At 51.2% G+C, this 25,700-nt stretch overlaps 1 protein-coding gene across 2 annotated transcripts in view; it reads left to right on the top strand.

The window, feature by feature from the left end:
- The window catches only part of c15h11orf65 (chromosome 15 C11orf65 homolog), a 147,975-nt gene that overhangs the window by 62,098 nt on the left and 60,177 nt on the right, over positions 1-25,700 (top strand). For both annotated transcript variants that reach the window (XM_072476789.1, XM_072476788.1), the window contains one exon: positions 24,805-24,858. In XM_072476789.1, the coding sequence (XP_072332890.1) occupies positions 24,805-24,858 (54 nt within the window). The remainder of the gene's footprint in view (positions 1-24,804; positions 24,859-25,700) is intronic.

Genomic DNA, 25,700 nt, shown 5'->3' with positions numbered 1-25,700 from the left:
CACATATGTTTTGGGCATGCCCGGCACTGGAAGGGTATTGGAAGGGAGTGACGGGAGTGATTTCGCGGGTGGTGAAGGCCCGGGTCAAACCAGGCTGGGGGTTAGCTCTATTTGGAGTTGCGGAAGAGCCGGGAGTGCAGGAGGCGAAAGAGGCCGACGTTGTGGCCTTTGCGTCCCTAGTAGCCCGGCGCAGGATCCTACTCATGTGGAAGGAGGCGAAACCCCCCGGACTGGAGGCCTGGGTAAATGATATGGCGGGGTTCATTAAACTGGAGCAGATAAAGTTTGCCCTGAGAGGATCGGCTCAAGGGTTCACCAGGCGGTGGCAGCCATTTCTCGACTACCTAGGGGAACGTTAGAGGGAAGACAGATGACCAGCAGCAGCAACCCAGGGGGAGGGGGGAGGGGGGGTTTAGTTTAGGTCAAAGATAAAGGGGTTTTGTTACTTGTGTATTGTTTAAAATTTCTGTATTGTTATTGTTGCGTTTGCTTTGTAAGAGGGGAAAAATTGTTGTTTGGGAAAAAATTTTCAATAAAACATTTATAAAAAAAAAATAATGGAGGCTCCTCTGAAACCCGACAAGCTCTCGCTCGACCCCCACGCTCCACGCGCGGATCACCTTTTCACCTGCTGGCTCCGGCGTTTCGAGGCCTACCTAGAAGCATCCTCCGCCTTCGCCAAAACGGACGCTGACCGACTCAACCTCCTGTGCTCACGGCTCGACTACGGGCTTTTCGACCTCATCACGGGAACAACGGCCTACGCCGATGCCATCGTGAAGCTCAAAAGCCGGTATGCACGAACTGTTAATTCTATTTACGCCCGCCTCGCCTCCCGGCACCAGCAGCCGGGTGAACCCCTATCCGTGTTCGTTCGGGACCTCCGTGCCCTCGTGCTCACCTGCAACGCGCCAGCAGTCTCCGCTGAGCAGAACACAGAGGCCCTGGCGCTCGATGCCTTTGTAGCCGGCATCGCTTCCGTCCCAATTCGCCAACTCCTACTGGCACAAACTACCCTGACTCTGGACACGGCAGTCACTATGGCAGTGGCCCAACAGGCAGCCTATGACAATAATGCGTCCTACACGCCTGCCCAAACTTCCTATGCGCCTGCCCACGTTCCCTACGTCGCCGCTACCTCCCTGCCGCCCGCCCAGCAACAACCCCTGCAAGTCACGGCCCACCCAGCCACACCAGCAGTAAAAATAATGCCTGGGCCCCAGTGTTACTTTTTTGGCCAGGCAAAACACCCCAGGAAAGGCTGCCCTGCTAGAGATGCTACCTGTTCAGCCTGTGGCAAGAAAGGCCATTTTGCAAACGTCTGCCGCTCCACCGCTGCCTCGGGGTCCTGCTACTCCTGGGTGCCGCCATCCTCCGTTCCCGGCTCGCTATTCGACATGTGCGACGCATGGGCGCCGCCATCTTTGATTATCCCTGGCCCGGCTTCCTTCACTTCCGGTCCGCCGCACGTCACTTCCGGTCCGCTGCCGATCGTCGCTTCCGGGTCCGCCCCGCCGCCGATCGTCACTTTCGGACCTGCGCACTCGACCGAAATGCTGCAAACAACTGAGATGCAGCCAACGACAGCAACCTGGCCTCCAACAGCAGCCTACGACGCCTGGGCGCCGCCACCTTCTTCCGCAGGCCGCTCCCCGGATCCGGCACCCTTCTCCAACAGCTCCACCATCGCATCCATCGTCCTCGACCAGGACCGACCGCATCAGCTCGCCAGATCCACCATGGAGGTTCAGGTAAATTGTTTCACTGTTACCTGCCTCTTCGACAGCGGCAGCACGGAGAGCTTCCTCCACCCGGACACCGTGCGCCGCTGCTCCCTCAAGGTACTACACATGCGCAGGCATATTTCCATGGCCTCCAACTCCCAGTCGGCCGAGGTTTCGGGCTACTGCGCCGTCACCCTCTCAGTGAACGGCGCGGTGTTCCAGGATTTCAAATTCATGGTCCTCCCTCACCTCTGCGCCGCCGCGATCCTCGGCCTGGACTTCCAATGCCACCTGCGCAGCCTCACCTTGCATTTTAACGGCCCCCTCCCCCCCCCTCACGGTCTCCAACCCCCAGTTCTTCCCTGATCCCCCCCCTGGGTCCCACCTGTAGTCTCTCCACGCTCAGGATCCCCCCCCTTCACTGTTTGCTAATCTCACCCCCGACTGCAAGCCCGTGGCTACTAAAAGTCGGCGTTACAGTTTCGGGGATCGCCAATTCATTCGAGCGGAGATTAAGCGCCTTCTCTCGGAAAAGATCATTGCTCACAGCACCAGCCCTTGGCGAGCCCAAGTGGTGGTAGTCAGGTCTAGCGAGAAACACCGCATGGTCATTGACTACAGTCAGACCATCAACCGGTACACGCTGCTTGATGCGTATCCCCTCCACCGCATATCTGACATGGTCAACCGGATTGCACAGTACCGGGTGTTCTCCACCATAGACTTGAAATCCGCCTACCACCAGCTCCCTATCTGCCTGGAGGACCATAACTTCACGGCCTTCGAGGCGGACGGCCGCCTCTACCACTTCCTTAGGGTACCCTTTGGCGTCACCAATGGAGTCTCGGTCTTCCAACGGGAGATGGACCGAATGGTGGACCAGAACAGACTGCGGGCTACCTTCCCGTATCTGGACAACGTCACCATCTGCGGCCACAACCAACAGGACCATGACATCAACCTCATTAAATTCCTCCAAACTGCCAAACGCCTCAATCTCACGTACAACGAGGCAAAATGTGTTTTCGGCACCACCCGCCTCGCCATACTCGGCTACGTGGTGGAGAACGGTGTCCTCGGCCCCGATCCCGACCGTCTGCGCCCCCTTCTCGAACTCCCCATTCCCACCTGCCCCAAAGAACTGAGGCGATGCCTCGGGTTCTTTGCCTACTATGCCCAGTGGGTGCCCGAGTACGCTGACAAGGCCCGACCCCTCCTCCGTTCCCCCTCATTCCCCCTCCCGCCCGAGGCCTGCCAGGCCTTCCACCTCCTAAAAACCGCTATCGCCAAAGCCGCCATGCATGCGGTAGACGAGTCTGCACCATTCCAAGTCGAGAGCGATGCCTCCGACTTTGCCCTGGGTGCCACCCTCAACCAGGGGGGCAGGCCCATCGCCTTCTTTTCCCGCACACTCCAAGGCTCCGAGATCCGCCACTCCTCTGTTGAGAAGGAGGCACAGGCCATAGTGGAAGCCGTCCGGCACTGGAGGCACTACCTGGCCGGAAAACCATTTACCCTCGTTACTGACCAACGATCAGTTGCGTTCATGTTCGACAACAAACAACGAGGTAAAATCAAAAATGATAAGATATTACGGTGGAGGATCGAACTCTCCACCTACAATTATAGTATCTTATACCGGCCAGGTAAGCTCAATGATCCTCCTGATGCCCTGTCCCGTAGTACTTGTGCCAACGCACAGGATGACCGACTGCGGGCACTACATAATGACCTCTGTCACCCGGGCGTCAGGCGGTTCTACCACTACACCAAGGGCCACAACCTGCCCTTCTCAGTCGAGGAGGTCAAGGCCATGACTAGGGACTGCCAAGTCTGTGCGGAGTGCAAGCCGCAATTCTACAAGCCAGACAAAGCGCACCTAATCAAGGCTACCCGCCCCTTTGAACGTCTCAGCATTGACTTCAAAGGGCCCCTCCCCACCCACAACCGCAACATGTACTTCCTCAATGTCATCGACGAGTACTCGCGGTTCCCCTTCACCATTCCCTGCCCCGACACGACCTCCGCCACCATCATCAAAGCGTTGCACGACCTCTTCATGCTGTTCGGTTATCCCAATTACATTCACAGTGACCGGGGCACCTCCTTCATGAGTGAGGAGCTGCGTCGGTACCTGCTCGCCAGGGGCGTTTCCTCGAGCAGGACGACCAGTTGCAACCCCCGGGGGAACGGACAGGTGGAGAGGGAGAACGCGACAGTTTGGAAGGCCGTGCGGCTAGCCCTCAAGTCCAAAGGCCTACCAGTCTCCCATTGGCAGGAGGCCCTCTCTGCCGCACTCCACTCCATCCGGTCCCTTTTGTGTACTGCAACGAATGCTACCCCTCATGAGCGGATGTTTCTCTTCTCCAGGAGATCGGCATCCGTGACATCGCTTCCGTCCTGGCTCCTGTCCCCGGGAGACGTCCTGCTCCGCAAGCACGTGCGGACCTCTAAGGCGGAGCCCCTGGTGGAGAGAGTCCGTCTCCTCCACGCCAACCCACAGTACGCGTACATAGCGTACCCCGACGGGCGTGAGGAGACCATCTCCATCAAGGACCTGGCCCCCTCTGGGGCACCTGCCGCCCCCGCCCCGCAACCTCCGCCCCGCTCCCTCTCTGCTCCCGTCGATCCCTCGGCCTGTTACTACTCCGTGCCAGCCGCTGTCATCCCGCAGTTTCGCCTCGAGCCAGCCGAAGCGGTGGGGGACATCATGCCGCCTCGCGACCCAGCACCACTGAGTGCACGGATACCACCGGACACTACCTCAGCGCCGCAGCTCCGACGTTCAAAGAGATCGACCAAACCCATCGTTCGTCTCGACCTCTGACGACACGGAACCTCCTGATGGACTCTGTTTGTTACTCCCTGTTTGTTCACTGTGTTTGCTACTCCATATTTTCACCCCGGACTTCCTTCTAAACAAGGGGTGAATGTGGTGATACACCACTGTACTTCCCTAGCATTGTACATAGTTATATAATAGTTGTGTGTAACATGGCCCTGTAATCCTGTGTATGGTACTGTGTATTGTACTGTAGCTCTGTAGAGATTTCGGTCACCTGTATGTAACCTGACCTGGCCACGGAGAGCTCCGCCTTGGCCACTCCCCCGGGAGTTAAGTATAAGACCCAGCTTCTGAGACCGGACCCATTTTGTCTGGGGTTGTCTGTGTCGGGTAAGCTTCCTATGTAGTGTATTAAAGCCTTGGTTAAAGTCCCACATGTCTTTGTGGTTCTTGACGCTTAGTGCATCACCTGTAGAATTTTATAAGAAGTTCTCGGAGCTACTGAGCCCGCTCCTGCTAAGAACCTTCAATGAGGCAAATGAGAGAAAGACCCTCCCTCCGACGATGTCGCAGGTATTAATTTTGCTTTTCTTGAAGAAGGAGAAGGATCCGCTTCAGTGTGGGTCCTACAGGCCGATATCGCTCCTGAATGAAGACGCCAAACTGTTGGCAGAAATTCTGGCCACCAGAATAGAGGACTGGGTCCCAGGAGTGATTGGGGAGGACCAGACTGGTTTTGTTAAGGGCAGGCAGCTGAACAAGAATGTGAGGAGGCTCCTGAATATTATCATGATGCCCTCAGAGGGGGGGGATGCGGAAGTGGTGGCTGCAATGGACGCGGAGAAGGCCTTTGACAGGGTGGAGTGGGAGTACCTGTGGGAGGCGTTAGGCAGGTTTGGATTCGGGGAGGGATTCATAGGGTGAGTCAAGCTGCTGTATCAGGCCCCTGTAGCGAGTGTGTCCACAAACCGGCCTAGGTCGGAGTATTTCAGGCTGCACCAGGGGACGAGGCAACGGTGTCTCCTGTCCCCGTTGCTGTTTGCCCCGGCAATTGAGTGGTTGGCCATTGCGCTCATGACTTCAAGGGATTGGAGGGGGCTGGAACACCGGGTCTCCCTCTACGCGGATGACCTGTTGTACATTTCGGACCCGCTTGAGGGGATGGGGGAGGTCATGCGGATCCTGAGGGACTTTGGGAGTTTCTCGGGGTATAAATTGAACGTGGGGAAGAGTGAGCTGTTCGTGGTCCACGCTAGGGGCCAGGAGGAGAGACTGAGGGAGCTCCCGCTCAAGATAGTAGAGAGGAGCTTTCGGTACTTGGGATACAAGTGGCCAGGAACAGGGATGCCCTGCACAGGCTCAACTTAACCCAGCTCGTGGAGCAGATGGAGGGAGAGTTTAAAAGGTGGGATATGCTCCCGCTTTCCCTGGCGGGATGGGTGCAGACTGTGAAGATGACGGTTCTCCCCAGGTTCCTCTTCGTCTTTCAGTGCCTCCCCATATTCATCCCCGAGTCCTTTTTAAGCAGGTGAATAGGATTGTTACAGGATTTGTGTGGGCGAATAAAACCCCGCGATTTAAAAGGGCATTCTTGGAGCGGAGCCGGGTTGGGGGGGACAGGAGGGGCGCGGGGGGGGGGGGGGGGGAGGGAGGGGCTGGCTCTGCCGAACTTCTGCAGCTATTATTGGGCAGCCAATGTGGCCATGGTTAGGAAGTGGATGATGGAGGAGGGGGCGGCTGGAGGCGGCGTCATGCAAAGACACCAGCGTAGGGGCACTAGTCACTGCTCCGCTGCCGTTCTCACCGGCGCGATACACCACAGGTCCGGTGGTGACGGCAGCACTGAGGATTTGGGGGCAGTAGAGGAGACACAGGCAGGAGGAGGGGGCCTCTGTGTGGACCCCGATACGGAATAACCTTTGATTTGCTCTGGGTAGGATGGATGGGGGGTTCCAAGGCTGGTATAGGGCAGGTATCAGGAGGATGGGGGACTTGTTTATAGACGGGACTTTCCCCAGCATGCAGGCGCTGGAGGAGAAGTTCGGCCTGCCCTGGGGAATGCGTTCAGGTACTTCCAGGTTCGGGACTTTCTTAGAAAACAGGTGAGGACATTTCCGCTGCTGCCCCCGCGTCGGATCCAGGACAGGGTGGTGTCTGGGATCTGGGTAGGGGAAGGGAAGGTGTCGGACATATTTCAGGAGCTGGGAAGCCCAAGGCAAAAGAGCCGCCAAGGGCGATGGTGGTGAGATTTCACCGGTTTACGGACAGAGAGAGGGTCCTGAAATGGGCCAAGAAGGAACGGAGCAGCAAGTGGGACAATGTGGAGATCAGAATATACCCGGACTGGAGCGCGGAGGTCGCGAAGCGGAGAGCGGGTTTCAACCGGGCCAAAGCGGTGCTGCATCGGAAAGGAGTGAAATTTGGAATGTTGCAGCCAGCGCGACTGTGGGTTACACATAATGGCCAACACCACTACTTCGAAACGCCCGAAGAGGCGTGGACCTTTATACTAGCTGAAAAATTGGACTCTAATTGAGGGTTTGTGTGGGAGGGGGGTGTTTGAGGGTTGAAGTATGATGGTTGGTGTACAGAGGGGGTCAACCACGTGCAGGAAATGTTATATGGGCTGGGAGAGAGGGACAGGGCCACAACAGGATCTGCGCCATGGGGGGCGGGGCAGGCTTTGGAAAGCGCGGGGATGTCTTTCCCGCGCGCGACAAGAAAGGCGGGAAGGGGAACAAAGGAATGTACATTGATTGGGAGATTCCCACACGGGGGGTCAAAGGGATGGCGGGGGAAGCCGGGGTCAGCAGGTGTCAGCTGACTTACAGGAGAGATATGGGGGGAGCAAAAAAGCGAGATGGGGATCTAGCGGGGGGGGGGGGGGGGGGGGAGAGGAGCGAGGGGGGGAGGGGGGGGAAAAGAGAACGGGACACAGAGGAGGTGGCTGGGACGGGGGGCCCCCGGCTGGGGGACTGGAGAGTGAGGGAGACGCGGACAAGGGACTAGCGCAGAAAAGGAGATGGCTAGTCGGCGGGGGGGGGGGGGGGTGAGAGTCCCTCCAATCCGGCTGATAACGTGGAACGTGAGGGGCCTGAATGGGCCAGTGAAGCGGGCTCGAGTGTTCGCGCACTTGAAGGGACTGAAGGCAGACGTGGCAATGCTCCAAGAGACACACCTGAAGGTGGCGGACCAGGTCAGGTTAAGAAAGGGATGGGTAGGACAGGTATTTCACTTGGGATTGGACGCAAAAAATAGAGGGGTGGCAATTCTGGTGGGAAAGCATGTGTCATTTGAGGCCAAGACTATCGTAGCGGATAATGGAGGGAGATATGTGATGGTGAGTGGTAGGTTGCAAGGGACGTGGGTGGTGTTGGTAAATGTATACGCCCCGAACTGGGATGATGTGGGATTTATGAAGCGCATGTTCGGGCGCATTCCGGACCTGGAGGTAGGAGGACTGATAATGGGAGGGGACTTCAATACGGTGCTGGACCCAGCACTGGACCGCTCCAGATCAAGGAGGGGAAGGAGGCCGGCGGCGGCCAAGGTACTTAGGGGGTTTATGGATCAGATGGGGGGAGTGGACCCATGGAGGTTTGCAAGACCGCAGGCCAGGGAATTTTCTTTTTTCTCCCACGTGCATAAGGCTTACTCCCGGATAGATTTCTTTGTTCTGGGCAGGGCGCTCATCCCGAGAGTGGAGGGGACGGAGTATTCGGCCATAGCTGTTTCGGACCATGTCCCGCACTGGGTGGAACTGGAACTGGGAGAGCAGAGGGACCAATGCCCGCTGTGGCGGCTGGATGTGGGACTGCTGGCGGACGAGGTGGTGTGTGGGAAGGTGAGGGGGTGTATCGAAAGGTACTTGGAGGCCAATGACAATGGGGAGGTGCGAGTGGGGGTGGTATGGGAGGCGTTGAAGGCGGTGATCAGGGGAGAGCTGATCTCCATCAGGGCTCATAGGGAGAAGACAGAGGGAATGGAAAGGGAGAGGTTAGTGGGGGAGATCTTGCGAGTGGACAGGAGATACGCAGAGGCCCCGGAGGAAAGATTACTTGGGGAAAGGCGACGGCTCCAGACGGAGTTTGACCTGCTGACCACGGGCAAGGCGGAGGCACAGTGGAGGAAGGCGCAAGGGGCGACTTACGAGTACGGGGAAAAGGCTAGTCGGATGCTGGCGCACCAGCTCCGTAAGAGGGCAGCAGCGAGGGAAATAGGGGGAATCAAAGATGGAAGGGGAGCCACGGTTCGAAGTGCAACGAAAATAAATAAGGTATTCAAGGACTTCTATGAAGAGCTGTACAGATCCCAGCCCGCAGGGGGGGAAGGGGGGATGAGGCGATTCCTGGACCAGCTGGGGTTCCCGAGGGTGGAGGAGCAGGAGGCGGTTGGTTTGGGGGCACCAATTGGGTTGGAGGAGTTGAGTCAGGGTTTGGGGAGCATGCAGGCGGGGAAGGCCCCGGGGCGGGATGGGTTCCCGGTGGAGTTCTATAGAAAATATGTGGACCTGCTGGCCCCGCTACGAGTGAGGACCTTCAACGAGGCAAGAGAGGAGGGAACCCTGCCCCAGACAATGTCGGAGGCGACAATCTCCTTGATTCTAAAGCGAGACAAGGATCCACTGCAATGTGGATCGTACAGGCCGATTTCGCTCCTCAATGTGGATGCTAAGCTATTGGCGAAGGTACTGGCCACTAGGATTGAGGACTGTGTCCCGGGGATGATTCACGAGGACCAAACGGGATTCGTAAAGGGCAGGCAGTTAAATACCAATGTGCGGCGGCTCTTAAACGTGATAATGATGACATCGGAGGAGGGAGAGGCGGAGATAGTGGCAGCTATGGACACGGAAAAAGCCTTTGACCGAGTAGAGTGGGAGTACCTCTGGGAGGTATTGCGCAGGTTTGGGTTCGGGGGAGGGTTTATTAGATGGGTTAAGCTCCTTTACAGCACCCCGGTGGCGAGTGTAGTGACGAACCGGCGGAGGTCGGAGTACTTTCGGCTGTACCGAGGGACGAGACAGGGGTGCCCCCTGTCCCCCTGTTGTTTGCATTGGCGATCGAACCCTTGGCCATATCACTTAGGGAGTCTCAGAAATGGAGGGGGATAGTCCGCGGGGGAGAGGAGCATCGGGTATCGCTATATGCGGATGGCCTGCTGCTATACATGGCGGACCCAATGGAGGGGATGGTGGAGGTCATGCAGACTCTGAAGGAGTTTGGAGAGTTCTCGGGCTACAAGCTTAATGTAGAGAAGAGTGAACTTTTTGTATTACAGGCAGGGGACCAAGAAAGAGGGATAGGGGACCTGCCGCTGAGGAGGGCGGAGAGGAGTTTTTGGTATCTGGGGATCCAGATAGCCAGAAGTTGGGGGGCCCTACATAAACTGAATTTGACGAGGGTGGTGGAGCAAATGGAGGAGGATTTTAAAAGATGGGACATGCTCCCGCTCTCGATGGCGGGTAGGGTGCAGTCGGTCAAAATGGTGGTCCTTCGAGGTTTTTGTTCGTGTTTCAGTGCCTCCCCATTGTGATCACCAAGGGCTTTTTCAAGAGAGTGGATAGGAGTATTATGGGGTATGTGTGGGCAAATAAGACCCCGAGGGTTAGGAGAGGGTTCTTGGAACGCAACAGGGACCGAGGAGGGTTGGCTTTGCCAAACCTAGGGAGTTACTACTGGGCAGCAAACGTGGCGATGATCCGCAAGTGGGTCATGGAGGGAGAGGGGGCGGCACGGAAGAGGATGGAGATGGCGTCCTGTAAAGGAACGAGCCTGGGGGCGTTGGTAAAGGCACTGCTGCCGCTCTCGCCGACAAAATACACCACAAGCCCGGTGGTGGCGGCAACACTAAGGATCTGCGGCCAGTGGAGAAGGCACAGGGGTGCAATGGGAGCATCGGTGTGGTCCCCGATCAGGGGTAACCACCGGTTTGTCCCGGGGAAGATGGACGGGGGGTTCCAAGGCTGGCATCGGGCGGGGTAAGAAGAATGAGGGACCTGTTCATTGACGGGACATTTGCGAGCCTAGGGGCACTGGAGGAGAAATTTGAGTTACCCCCGGGAAATGCATTTAGATATATGCAGGTGAGGGCTTTTGTGAGGCGACAGGTGAGGGAATTTCCGTTGCTCCCGGCACAAGAAGTTCAAGATAGGGTGATCTCGGGGGTATGGGTCGGGGAGGGCAAGGTGTCGGAAATATACCAAGAGATGAAAGAAGAGGGGGAAGCGCTAGTAGAAGAATTGAAAGGTAAATGGGAGGAGGTGCTGGGGGAGGAGATTGAGGAAGGGCTATTGGCTGATGCCCTGGGTAGGGTTAATACCTCCTCCTCGTGTGCCAGGCTCAGTCTGATACAATTTAAGGTGGTTCACAGAGCGCATTTGACGAGGGCGAGGCTGAGTAGGTTCTTTGGGGTAGAGGATTGATGTGAAAGATGTTCAGGGAGCCGGCGAACCATGTCCATATGTTTTGGTCAAGCCCGGCATTGGAGGGGTTCTGGAGAGGGGTGGTGGGAGTAATATCCCAGGTGGTGAAAGTCCGGGTCAAGCCAAGCTGGGGACTAGCAATATTTGGAGTAGTGGATGAGCCAGGAGTGCAGGAGGCGAAAGAGGCCGGAATTCTGGCCTTTGCGTCCCTAGTAGCCCGGCGAAGGGTCTTGCTATTGTGGAAGGAGGTGAAGCCCCCTAGCCTGGAAGCCTGGATTAACGACATGGCGGGGTTCATAAAATTGGAGAGAATTAAGTTTGCTTTGAGAGGGTCTGCACAGGGGTTTTACAGGCGGTGGCAACCGTTCCTAGAATATCTCGTGGAGCGTTAGAAGAAGGTCGGTCAGCAGCAGCAGCAACCCTGGGGGGGAACGAGAGATTGTTTGAGGGGATGGACGAGCGGGAGATGGCATGGAGGGTGGGGGGAAACGGTACGTGCGGCCAAGAGCCAGTGTATAAAGCTATGTAAATATACCATCTTGCCATGTATATATCTTGCTCAGGGAGATTTTGCGTTATTTTGTTACGGGGGGGGGGGGGGTTGGGGGGGGTTTACTGTTTGTAAGGGGAAAAAATTGTGTTAAAAAACCTTCATAAAAAATATTTTTTTTCAAATAAAAATTTCAGGAGCTGCAGGAGGTGGAGGAAGCCTCAGTGGAGGAGTTGAAGGGCAAGTGGGAGGAGGAGCTGGGTGAGGAGCTGGATGAGGACCTGTGGGCCAATGCCCTGGGCAGGGTGAACAGGTTGGCGCGGCCCAACTGCGCATTCGCGGGTTGGCGCGGCGCTCATTTGGCGCCGGGAAGGGAGGCTGGAGCAGCGCGGACCGCTCCAGGGCCGTGCTGGCCCCCTGTGGGAGCCTGAATCGGTCATCCCCATGCCCGTTTCGCGCAGAAGTTCACGATGGCGCGAACACTTGGGCTCCATTTGGGAGTATCGCCCCCCCAACTTTTAGACCTTTCATTTTCTTATCTTGACTGACTGTTCCCAGCAACCTCTACTACACCAGGATGTCAAATCCTTCCCATTTCATTCCTCCAAATCCTCTCCCCTCCCTGCAATGTAACAGGCAGCACTGTATAATTGTGCCTGAGGTCAGTAGTTTTCCTTGAACCCTGCAGCACAAGGGAAGGAAGCAGGAGAATGGCAGCTTGCATGGATACTCAGAACCAGCAAGGGCAAGCCAGTGGTGAAGGAAGAGTTGTGGAGTGGGGTCGGAGGCTTGGAGGAATTGAAGTGAGATCAAAAGGAGGACACAGGGTGGGATAGGTGGTTTGGAGGATTTAAATGTGAAGGGACTGGAACCCTGAGTCTAGTAGAGGTCGATGGGGACAGTCATATCAAGGTAAGAAGATGAGAGGCCTAAAGGATAGTGTCAATACTATCCACATGTAGTGCCATCTCAAGGTTTTGACTGGCAGAATTCACCTGCAACATTTTAATTATCCCCACTGAGAGTATTCTAAGACAATCTTCTTTATAATGCAGAGAAGGGAGGGCAAATTGAGCTTGCACGTTCAGCCAAATTCCATCGAGTGGCAAGTGCAACACTGGACACGAACATGAAAATTCAATAAAGATTGAAGAAAAAACATAATAATGATATTTCCACAATAAAGCAATGTCCCTAACTCCCCGTAACAATCATTTGTGCCAATTATTTCTGTTTGGATCATCTCAAAGCATGCCATGTTGCCATGCAACTGGTGTTTCAGGGTGGAACCTTGGCTAGAAGGTTACTTCATTTAATTTATCAGTGTGTTTTTTGACAGAAGCAGGTAGTTCAGTTTGGAATTCATGAAGGGAAAGAAGCTGGTAGGTTCACCTAGTTTGAACCTAGAGGAACAAATATACAGGGGTCGTCACAGAGCCTTGTGGAAGAAGGTACTCAATTTGAATAGTTAGCTTGGAAAGAGCTGTAGAAAAGATATGGGAGCAGTCTGGGAAAAAGTGGTTCATGTATGTCCAAAGCCAGGGCAAGGCTCTTTAAAGAACCAAAAGCTAATCAAGGATTCCCATAAATTGTGTACCTTGGGGAAAGCTGGAACACAGAGGAGAATTGAAGTAAATTCTGGACGACTGTGGCATATCTTTTGGTTGGTCCCAGGAAAGATAAATTAATCACCAAGATTTTTGTAATGTATCAAAGAATTCTTGGGGGAAGTAAAAATATAATAATAATCTTTATTGTCACAAGTAGGCTTATATTAACACTGCAATGAAGTTACTGTGAAAAGCCCCTAGTCGCCACATTCCGGCACCTGTTCGGGTACACTGAGGGAGAATTCAGAATGTCCAAATTACCTAACAGCACGTCTTTCGGGACTTGTGAGAGGAAACCGGAGCACCCAGAGGAAACCCACGTAGACACAGGGAGAATGTGCAGACTCCACACAGACGGTGTCCCAAGCCCGGAGTCGAAATTGGGACACTGGAGGTGTAAAGCAACAGTGCTAACCAGTGTACTTCCATGCCACCATCAGTGGAACCGCATTCATAGCATAACTATTTATAAACTATGGTGTTTAAGTTTTATATACAATAAAGTTTATTTTTGTTTAAAAGACATGAAAACATGTGACATAGTTCTTTTAGTTAATTATTGATTATTCAGATTTTTCTTCAAATGTTAATAGGATCAGAAAATCGTTATTAATGGCAGTAGATTTGACTATATGTATGAAGGAGTGCTAATAAAGATTTAGCACATTAACCCATAAAAGGAAGATTATTTCATGAAAATCCCGTAACATTTGTAAAATATGGAAATCAAACAGCTAAATCCAGGCCAGGACTGCAGGATCCAGGGGGTGAGTGCTTTTTCATTTACCCCTTAGATCCAAAATGCTTGCCCGGGAAACACCCTGCTATTGGCAAATTGCCTCCATCCTTCCAACCTTCATCTGACATTCCCTACGAGGCCTCCGATTTCCTTCTCCACCAGAATCCCAAGATCTGAGCACTTTCTCTTCCTGGACCTTAGGATCATGTCTCCAATATCAATCGATTGCCACCCTGCCTGGATCATGATCATGCTCTCCCACCCAGATTATTCCACCCCACCTGGATCAGTCCCGGCCACTCCAGATTACCCATCCTCCCACAGGGGAGTGCGCCAATCTGGTCCTGCAGCCTGCCTTGAACGATTCCCTGCCCAACTTGGGTTGGTGTTGTAGCCATCTGGGATGGCCACGTCCCAATTACAAAATGGACACTTGCAAAGAATGCAGGGAAAATTGGACAATACTAAGAAACAAGCAGGTGCAAGCTCTGTCTGTTGATTAGAATCTTAAGCTCTCAGACAGGATAGAAACTGCTAAGCAATCTACATACTAATGGAGACATCTCCGGAGACAAAAGGGAAACATTTAGATACACAATGTTAAGGCAGACACCCCGGCGCCAGAAGAGACTAAAACAAAGCAGACCAACAGTCACCGAGGACACGCCCAGCGATCAGGGAACCACCCCTCTATTGGAGGAAGATCGATACGAATGATTGGGGAAAGACCAATTAATTGAGGCCAAGTTCAAGGCCTGCCCAAAAGCATACAAAGCCCTTTTTAGTATAAAAGGTATTCCCCAAGGGAGAATCTTTCTTCTTTGGCTTTGGCTGTCAGCGAAGAGAGAGACCAGCCGAGCAGCTACATCAGCCCAAGTAAGTTCCAAGTCAACGCACGCTACGAGATAGACGCTCCTAGTTGCTACCCTGTAAACAGCTCAACCCAGCAGCCTCAGAACCGAGCAACGGCCATTCTTCCTCTGACTGAGTGGGCACCCGAAGCTAAGTATAGGCTTTAGTCATAGTGGTAGTTTAGTTTGTAGAGTTTATGCATGAGTAGATTTGACTGTGTGTAAATAAATGAGCATTGCTTTTGAACTTACTAACTGGTGTATCGAGTCATTGATCAGTATTCGGTTCTGAACTTTGTGGCGGTGTCGAAAGATACCTGACGACTCTTGAGAAACATAAAGAAACAGAGCTAAATGAAGAAACAGCCAAAGTTAGCAGCATTTACTGGCGACAATGGTGGGACTCGATTTAGAAGTGGCCTAACCACTCCGAGAGAACCCAAATTTGAATTGAGAATCCAATTGGAAACAGAAAAACCACAAGCGTAAGAACAGTACTGATCAAACCTCTGAGATTCGGAAGTGTGTTAATGCATACGTACTAATAGGGATATAAGGTAAACCTGAGAGATTTTGTTGCATAAAACTGTCGGGAGTTTTGTAGGCCGGAAATTATCGTAAGCCGTACCCGTGTTTACACCACCACTTCATCACCCCCTGTTCCAAATTCAGTAGAGAACCTAGATAGAGAAAATGGCAATGAAGGCAATGGAACGCCTTATGAACCCCCAGGAATTCAAGGTCGCAGCAACCAGTAGAGTAGGACAGTGTCCCATTTGGGAAGATGAGATCAGGAAATATCTCAAAGGGAAAGGATGGCCCCTTTGGAGTGAATTTTGCGATAATGAGGAAACAGGACCCGGGAGTATAGGACATACTTGGTGGGAGAACCTGTCAGAGATCCACAAGAAGAGCTTAGGGAAAGCTCGCAAACCGATGGCAATCGTGTCCTGTTTGGCACAATTGCGAGGCACAGAGGAGGTCGTTAGCATGCTCCGGAGAGAGACAGAACCAGTGAGGTAGACGTGAGTGAGGCAGAGAAGGAGAATCGAGATTGAAAAGAGCAGTTAGCAGCAAGGGCAGAGAGGTGGATGATGCTAAGAGGGCACATCAGTCTTGTCTTGTGCATTTGAACAGTTTTCAGACGCAATATGATAAGGCCTACCAGGATACGCGACGTGCGGTCTTGGTAAGACCAGAGACAGAACAGCAAGTTGAGAAATTGCAGAAACAGTGCAATGATTTAAAAGCAGCCCTACGAGCACTCCATACTTCCACGATGGAACAAAGGCAGAGCTCTGTAGACCACACAAAGTGCCAGAAGCAAATGGCAGAATTGCAATCTCTGCTTTCCATTCAAAATGGATATCAAAGTACATTCGGGCCCCAATTAGCTCAAGAAAAGGGCCCCGACTGGAAGGAATTGAACGAGACTGCCCATAGATACTTACATGGGACATGTACGCAGGAACCCCCAGAAAAGGAGAGTGCCCCAACTGAACAGGCAGAACACACCCCCATGAACCCTGTAACCACACACCGCAGGGCCACAGCAGAAGGAGAAACAGATTCCTTTACACAACCCCGTTAACCGTGACCCAATTACGGGACGGGTGTGGAAAAATTACACCATTCCTTCCCACTTCAGACCCCCATCAATTTTTTGAGAAAGTCAAACAACAGGCAACCATGTACGGCCTGGACGAAAAGGAGCAAGTGAAGCTCACAGTTTTAAGCCTCGACGCTTCAGTCGTAGCAGCCCTTCCCAACCCACAGAATGTAGGAGGAGGCACACTCCAAGAGATGCACACAACTATCCTTGATGCGATTGACTTTAACAGGAGACCCCGTAGAAGGCCTAAATAAGTGCAGGCAAAAGAAGACAGAGCACCCCACAGCGTTTGCTGGACGTTTGTGGATTCAATTCACCGCAGTTTTTTGAGAGCCCGCGCCCATTTATCCCCAGATAATATGGCCAAATGGACCCGAATTCTAGTCTCCCACGCCACAGATGCAGGACGAAAAGCTTGCGCAAATTATGACCCCCTCAGATGAGGCCCACAATGAAAAATGGGTTTTGAAGAGATTGTCCCACGCTTGGGAGCAATCAATTGCAGGCAAAACTGCATTTTCAACAGCCGAAGAAGAGCAGGCATAGATGAACCCAGTTAAAGCACACCAGAATCCCGCTTGGGTAAATGAGGGCAGGAACAGCCAACCCCAGCCCAAAATTCAGGAATGTTACAACTGTGGACAGATTGGACACTTTGCATGAGAGGGCAACGCGCCCCAGGAGCAGCAGAGAAACCAACAGACAGGCACCCTAAACAGGAAAAGGGCAAAGCCGATCCATAGCATTAGCGCCCGTTCAGAAAATGCAGACATGAATGGCACCGACTGATGGTGTTCGGGCTCCCCAACTTGGGTCTGCGACACCCTTTGGGACAAGTCCGGTAGACCGGCAGTAGCAGGCAAAGTCCGGGGACAACCCGGAATTTCTTTGGGACACAGGAGGGTCCCGCACCACACTCAATTCCTCCACGATGTTCCAGCGAGACACGTGGCCCACAACGGACACCATCACACTCAGCGGTTTTACAGGCCATTTACAACAGGGACACATCACAGCTCCTGTGGTGATACAAATAGGGAACATCACGACTAAGCACCCCGTAGTTTTAGTTGATCTGCCCCAGCCAGCAGAACATATCCTTGGGATCGATTTCATGAGCTCCCATAACCTTTCTTTTGACCCAGTTAACAAGTGTGTTTGGAAAATGGCAAAGGCAGCACGAGCCCCCGCCACGCTCACAGTAGGAGAATACGTAAATAGGATTAGCTCAGTAGGAGACTTCTGGTTCGACCCTCGAGCCATTAGTGCAGACAAACAGGTTAGGGCAGTCCTGCAGGAACATAAAGCAGCATTTGCACAGCACAAGCACGATTGTGGCAATTTGGCTGGCTTTGTGAAAATTACAGGTCCCGACCCTAAACCCCAGAAGTAGTACGGATTTCCCCAGGAAGCAGAGGGAGAAATCTCCAAAGTAATAGAGAGTTTGTTGGATCAAGGCGTACTCAGATCAGTAGCCTCCACAAACAACGCACCAATTTGGCCCGTCAGGAAACCGGATGGATCATGGCGATTGACCATTGATTACCGGGAACTGAACAAAGTAACCCCAGCAGCAGCTCCCACCGTAACCACGAGTCCCGAGACCATACTCAAACAGGGACTCCAGTCAAAATTTTCTTCGGTTTTGGACATTAGCAATGGCTTTTAGTCCATTCCATTGGCTAAAGCGTGCCAGTACAAAATCGCCTTTACATTCCAAGGGCAACAATACAAGTAGATGTGCCTTCCACAAGACTTCCACAACTCCCCCTCCATTTTCCACCGACAGCTGGCAAATGGTTTAGCAAAATTTTCCCCCCCCGATTGTCTGGTCCAGTACGTAGACGACTTGTTACTACAGACAGACACAAAGGGAGAGCACATTTCGCTTCTCGCCGAGCTCTTAGCACTCCCAAAAGAAATTGGTTGTAAAGTCAACCCCAAGAAGGCCCAGATTCTGAAAGAAAAAGTGATTTACTTGGGAACAGTGATCACACATGGTAAACGCGAGATCGAGCACAAGAGAATTGACTCAATCGTCAAATTGCCCCTTCCCCACAATGTCTCAGCCCTCCGGTCATTTTTAGGACTGGTTGGCTACTGCCGAAACCATATTGACGGTTTCGCCACTAAAGCAGCGCCCCTTTCCGAACTTCTCAAGAAGCAGGCACCTTGGGAATGGCTTCCACAGCATACAGATGCCGTGGGTGCTTTAAAAAGAACACTCAGCACAGCCCCCGCACTACAGGTCCCAGATCCATATTCCTCGTACACTATCGAAGTAGCAAGCACTGACCGAACCCTTTCGGCCGTGCTCCTCCAGGAACGCCATGACCAATTACGCCCCGTAGCATACGCCTCACGCGTGTTAGACCCCGTAGAACAAGGATTTTCTGCCTGTGAAAGGCACCTGCTCGCAGTTTTTTGGGCAGTACAATACTTCGCCTACATTACAGGACTCAACCCCATCACCATCCTCACAGAACACACCCCGATACAGCTATTGTTAGATGGCCGACTTAAAAATGGCACAGTCAGCCAAATCCGCGCAGCCCATTGGACCCTTCTTTTGCAGGGACGGGACATCACGGGAAAGAGAACCAAAACCCACACCTTCCTTGCCGATAATTTGCAGTATGCAGGCACCCCTCATGAATGTGAGATCATCACCACGAACAGAACATAGGCCCATTTATTCCCAAAACACCCTCCAGGAAAACAGGTAGCACACCCCAGAGACCCCAGCCCACAGACACGTGCGCACCCCTGAAGATTTATGTGGATGGCTCATCCACAGTGTTAAACGGAGAGAGAATTACCGGTTGCGGTATATATGTAGAGGACGCGCAGGGATGCCCCCTAGATGAAATTACATTAGAATTGCCAGGACACTTAAGCTCGCAGGCAGCAGAGCTGGCAGCGATTGCATATATTGTAGACCACCCAGACACGTTCCCGACCCCAGCAGACATCTATTCGGACAGATTGTATGTCTGTAGTAGTTTGACAAAATTCCTACCACTCTGGGAAACAAGAGGATTTGTTTCGGCGGACGGTAAACCCCTACCCTCAGCCCCATTACTCTGCCATATCTTAGAGACAGCGAAGGATATGAAATACGGAATAATTAAGGTTCGCAGTCATCACCGTTCTTCCCCCCCTGGTAACGTCAAAGCAGATGCCCTAGCGAAGGCAGGCTCCAGGCATGGTTATTTTTGGACCCCCCACCCCTCCCGAGAGCACCCCAGTACACGCAGTTCAGGTCTCACAGACCAACATTCAGGATTTAGCGAAGGCACAGAAAGAGGACGAGAAACTAAGGGAAGTTTTAAAGGAAACCTTCCCAGCCCCGTACGACAAGTTTAAAAACTCAATAACCACACATGACAGTGAGATTTTAAAGGATGGCATTTATATAGTTCCCAGACAGGACAGGAAACAGATCATTTGTCAGTTCCATGACAATCATGGACACCAAGGAATTGAACCCACCCTAGCCCACTTCACACCGCTTTGTTGGTGGCCTGATTTAAAAATCGATGTCACACACTACATTGAGAATTGCTTAATCTGTGCCCAGAACAATCCGGACAGATATGCTAAAAAGGCTCAATTTCATCATACCCGCCCCGTTAATGGACCCTGGACAAATCTCCAGATAGATTATATAGGACCCCTACCCCCGTGCAGAAATGGTTATAAGTATGTGTTGGTGGTCATAGACACCTTCACAAAATGGGTGGAAGCATTTCCATCACAAACTAATATGGCCAAGACAATGGCTAAAATATTAACACACCACATCTTTACAAGATGGGGCCTCCCACGCAGTATAGAGTCCGATCAAGGCTCCCATTTCTCCGGACGTGTAATGAAAAACCTCCTCATGATTTTCGGCATTAGACAAAAGTTCCATATCGCATTCCACCCCCAGTCAAGTGGTTTGTAGAACGAATGAATAGGACATTGAAAACCACCATCAGGAAAATGGTACAGCAGAATAACAGCACCTGGGATTCAGTACTCCCATTTGCTTTCATGTTTTTAAGAAACACGGTATCCACGTCCACAGGATACATCCCCCACACCCTCATGACCGGACGCCCCATAAAAGGCACTGAGTATTTATTAGGACTGGATTTGGCCAGTCCCGCAGTTACAGCCCTCACGCATGAAAATGCGGTTAAACAACTGATACAGAACATAAAGGCAGCCCAACTCGCAGCAGCAGTGAGACTTGGAACCAGGAAGAAACAGAGCAAGGCTTGTTTCGACAAAACAGTAGATGCCACTGAGTTTACAGTAGGGCAACAAGTTATGCTTTCCCTTTACAACCCCAGTTCATTCCTTTCCCCAAAATTTTCCGGACCGTACTCCATTTCGCATAAAGTCAGCCCCTCAGTATACAAAATAACCTATCCCAATGGTAAGCCTGCGTGGTTTCATATAAACCAGCTCAAGGCTTACGGCTCGCAGAATAACCATACACATCACATCCTGCTCGCAGCAGCAGACGATCACACCCCATCCACAGATGACGTATTCCCACCCTCCCCCACCCAGTCCAGCCCGTCCTCAGACACAACTCCAACTCCGCCCCCAAAGGCACAACTCCGCCTCTCCCTTCCCTCAACCAGCAGCAGCGACAGCGACAGTGATAGCGATCACGATGACGATAGCCTCAGCACACCAAATTACGACTATACCCCTGTACCAGGCCCCACTCCCAGCGAATCTGAGCATGATTCTACTGACCCATTTGAGATTACTTTATATCAAAGCCCCTGATCCAGACCCACCGCCCGACGATTACGGATTGAAGCATAGTAGCTCCAACCTCGACACACGATTCTGGCACCAAGACAATTCGTTCAGGCTCATCCGGAATGATGAGATGGACCCCAATTCGCCCCAAGCAGCTTTAGCACGGTTACTACGGTCAAGAGTTTGGCAGCCGGGAGAAGATGATGACAGAGTCTGATTCCCACCAAACGAATCCCTTTGCGACCCTGTTCGCTATTGAGCAGTGAGGTGTCCAGGTGATGGAAAAACCGATGGAGAGATACGGTGTCCTTTCTGATGGAACCTGCACCATGTTTGTTGAATGTTTGTTCGTTAGTGTTCTCGTTAAGTGTTGTTCGTCAACTCGAAAGTTTTCACGGCCCCACGTCACCACTCCTTTGACGCCCAATGCCTGTTAAAGGTACAAGTTTGTCGCCAGACAACCGGTCAGAGGAACTAGTTTGTCGACAGAACACGACTCATAGTTACTCTCCTGATTCGGGAGGAAGCCCGTTCTTGCCGGTTGCTCAGGCAGTGGAGAAATGGCATTGGTCCCCGCCCTGCCTGAAGACCCCCCCTCTGGTCAGCTACGCTCGGGTAGAGCACATACGGCATTGATCACCGCCCTACCCGGGGATTCCACCCATTTCTTACCCGCCGTGGCTCATACGCACTCCATTTTGGCTCGTTATGTTCAAAATTCTTTTGTTTGGTTTTGGCAACCCTTAGGTTGCTTCCCTATGCTATTTACATCCTCAACACTGGGATGGTAAATCACACAGGCTGCAAGACGGCTCGCAGTACGGCAGTATTTTTCTTAGATGTCTAGTCCAAATATTCGTTTTTTTTTTAAATGAGGGAGTCACAGATGGTGACCAATTATAAAGGGAAATTGGCAATAAAGGACAGACAGACATACGAGATCTTAAGCAAGATAAAATTATGCTTGTGTTCACAGAACTCCAGAACCCCAGAGGAAGACAAAGAAGACGGCCGACAAAGATGAAGACAGCCTTCGTGTTCACATGGATCTTAGCGGGATCCCTTCAGTTGCGCGCGGATGCTATCCCCCTGACTCCTACCACACAAACCGTAAATGATTCTCACCCCTGCAATACACGGAACACCGAGATAACTAGCCCAGCGACAGCTAGCAATACCCCAACCTGGTGTGATACGTTTATCACCCTGGTACGCACTCTCGTATGTAGTCGAAGCACTCTTAGTGCTGGCGATACTTTGCAGTGTCGTGCAAACATTTAGAGTTAGGAAATGGCGAAAGAGAGCATATCGCTCTCGCACCCCGGTATACAGGTTTAGGTCCCCCATTTTCGGATTTCACCGGACCCCCGAACCCATTGGGACGGATTAAAGAGCATCCATTTTCTTTATGTATTCTGTGGAATAAAGAGATGTAAACCTCTGTGTCTGACTGCCAGGCCAGAGAAATATGTGTGCTGCTATTTTGTACAGTTTAAGATGTATAGATTATTTTTGGATTGTTTGTATTTTTGGATTGTTTAATGAGGATAGTTTATTGAGAGTAGTTAGAGGTTCCAGTTTTTTAATTTTTCTGTAATGCTTGTATTAATGTCATAGCGCCCCGTAGAGTTTTTATGATAATGAATGTATTTTAAATGGTTTAGGTAAGATTGTGTTGCATAGGATAGGACAGTATAGAGCCTAAGTATGGGCGTCCCGGTTGGTCAGAGGATGAAGACGACGTAGTAGTGTGATCCTTCACGCTTCGCATTGAGGATCACAAGGAGGGTGTGTAGCTATCTGGGATGGCCACGTCCCGATTACAAAATGGACACTTGCAAAGAATGCAGGGAAAATTGGACAATACTAAGAAACAATCAGGTGCAAGCTCTGTCTGTTGATTAGAACCTTAAGCTCTCAGACAGGACAGAAACTGTTAAGCAATCTACATACTAATGAGCCATCTCCGGGGACAAAAAGGAAACATTTAGATACACAATGTTAAGGCAGACACCCCGGCGCCAGAAGACACTAAAACAAAGCAGACCAATGGTCACCTAGGACACGCCCAGCGATCAGGGAACCACCACTCTATTGGAGGAAGATCGATATGAATGATTGGGGAAAGACCCAATTAGTTGAGGCCACGTTCAAGGCCCGCCCAAAAGCATACAAAGCCCTTTTTAGTATAAAAGGTATTCTCCAAGGGAGAATCTTTCTTCTTTGGCTTTGGCTGTCAGCGAAGAGAGAGACCAGCCTAGCAGCTACATCAGACCAAATAAGTTCCAAGTCAATGCACGCTACGAGATAGATGCTCCTAGTTACTACCCTGTAAACAGCTCAACCCAGCAGCCTCAGAACCGAGCAACGGCCATTCTTCCTCTGACTGAGTGGGCACCCGAAGCTAAGTATAGGCTTTAGTCATAGTGGTAGTTTAGTTTGTAGAGTTTATGCACGAGTAGATTTGACTGTGTGTAAATAAATGAGCATTGTTTTTGAACTTGCTAACTGGTGTATCGAGTCATTGATCAATATTCGGTTCCGAACCTTGTGGCGGTGTCGAAAGATACCTGGCGGCTCTTGAGCAAACATAAAGAAACAGAGCTAAATTAAGAAACAGCCAAAGTTAGCAACAGTGTGAACCAGGTGGAAAAATCAACTGCGACTTTACTTCCCCCACGCTTTCTCTTGTGCATTACAACGGTCTTGGTGATTCATTCATCCTTCCTGGGATCAATCCAAAAGTATGCCACAGTCCTCCAGAATTTACGTTAATTCTCCTCAGTGTTCCAGCTTTCTCCGAGGTACACGATTTACAGGGATCCTTCCATTAGATTTTGGTTCTTTAAAGACCTTGTGACTGTGTACTCTTCAGCTCCTTGCCCTGGTTTTGGACAGTCTGCTCCCAGTCTGCTCTCCCAGCTTTTCTACCGCTTTTCCATCAGCTTAAATTCAGTCTGCAGTCGCTTTCTATACTATATTTATTCACCTCCAGTGACATTACTTAAATGTTAGCAAATGCTCTACCCAGTGGTTGCAGCCAGTTGAATGATCCCTTTTCCTTATCTCAATTAATCTCATGAGTTTAAGCAATCTTTCCTCTCAAGGTGAAGGCTAGCAACATGTCAACAGAAAGTTAAGGGAGGGAAGTTAAAATGAAAAGATATTGGACAGGATTGGGGATGGGGATGGACGTGGGCAGGAGAAATAGTTTAGGTCATTGATTGGTTTGTGGGTACTATCCTGCTCCCAGGCCATTTTCCGGCACGGGGGATCAGAATCGACAGGGCTACTACCGGCAAGGGGAGGAGGGGTAGTGAATTAAAGGCTAATTAAGGCCTCTTGTCAAAGGCCACATAAAGAGAAAATAGAGCCCGCCCTTGGTCCTTAATTGACCAGTGAATGCGCCCTCTGATCACTAGCTGGCCAATTTGGGAACAATCACTGCCAGCCGATTATTCCTTATAGAGTTTGGGGTTCTGATCCCCATTTGACCCCAAAACCCTGCCCATTATCCTTCTCACAAAAACCAACAGAATGTTCTCTATTATATTTACATTTTCATACTCTGCCTCTCTTTTTGAATGTTTAGGGTTCCTGTGTATTTAATAATTTCCTTTGACATAAACAAAATATGGTCACAGTTTGCATTTATTATAATGTATTTTTATGAGTTGACAGGCTCCAGATGTCATTTGCTAAATTGTGACTCAGCAATACGATTAAATTTAAAATAACATATAAATGAGGATTCTAGAAATTTAGCAGACTGTAATCAAAATTCATTGCTACAATATGTTCACAGGCAAAATTACTGGACAGTGCTGCTGGTATTCATGTCCGATTCAGACTGGGAGGGGTAAGTGATCTTTGTTTGCTTTTTCACTGATAGAAAATTATCACTTTTGGCCATTTCAGTTTATTGATGCTATTATATATTGGGCTGTTGTGCATGTTTGTTGCTAAGGGTCAATTAGTTCACACAGAAATGGCTAACGAATAAGGCAAAAAATGGCATTACATTTTACATTGGATCTTGCCTGACAGTGCTCTCCAGCTCTGATGCTATTGAAGATCACAGGGTCAGGAGGATGGCACTTAATCTACATTAGCAGTGTCTACCAATTCCCAAAGGCTGAAAATTCCTGTATGACTTTCCTATCCTGGGAGAATACCAAGTTCCCTTATCCAGTTCTGCCAAAGAAAACACATTTTTTTTCAAATAAATTTAGAGTACCTAATTCATTTCTTTTTCCAATTAATGGGAAATTTAGCATGGCCAATCCACCTACCCTGCACATCTTTGGGTTGTGGGACGAAACCCACGCAAACACGGGGAGAATGTGCAAACTCCACACGGACAGTGACCCAGGGCCGGGATCAAACCTGGGACCTCGCGCCATGAGGCAGCAGTGCTAACCACTGCACCACCGTGCTGCCCAAAACCACATATCTTTGAAGTTCAGGCCATGATCTTGACCTGCAGTTCAGCTTGGTAAAGGCCACTTCTTCCCATCACAAGCTCTCTCACCCAATGCACCAGCCTCTAAATGTCCAGTGAGGCCTGTAAGGGGACAACATGGGAATTGCTTTTGTTCCTGTGGCCTTGTTCGGAATGGGTGGAGGCTTTGCCCCAAAGTTGGAAACCTAGAACAGATCTAGGGCTGGAGTACCTAGGTACAGGGAGAATTTCTGGTAGTT

This window comes from Scyliorhinus torazame, chromosome 15 (genome assembly GCF_047496885.1).
Source record: "Scyliorhinus torazame isolate Kashiwa2021f chromosome 15, sScyTor2.1, whole genome shotgun sequence".
NCBI lineage: Eukaryota > Metazoa > Chordata > Chondrichthyes > Carcharhiniformes > Scyliorhinidae > Scyliorhinus > Scyliorhinus torazame.
The sequence above is the reverse complement of the archived record's forward strand: the minus strand, read 5'-3'. Positions and strand labels throughout refer to the sequence as shown.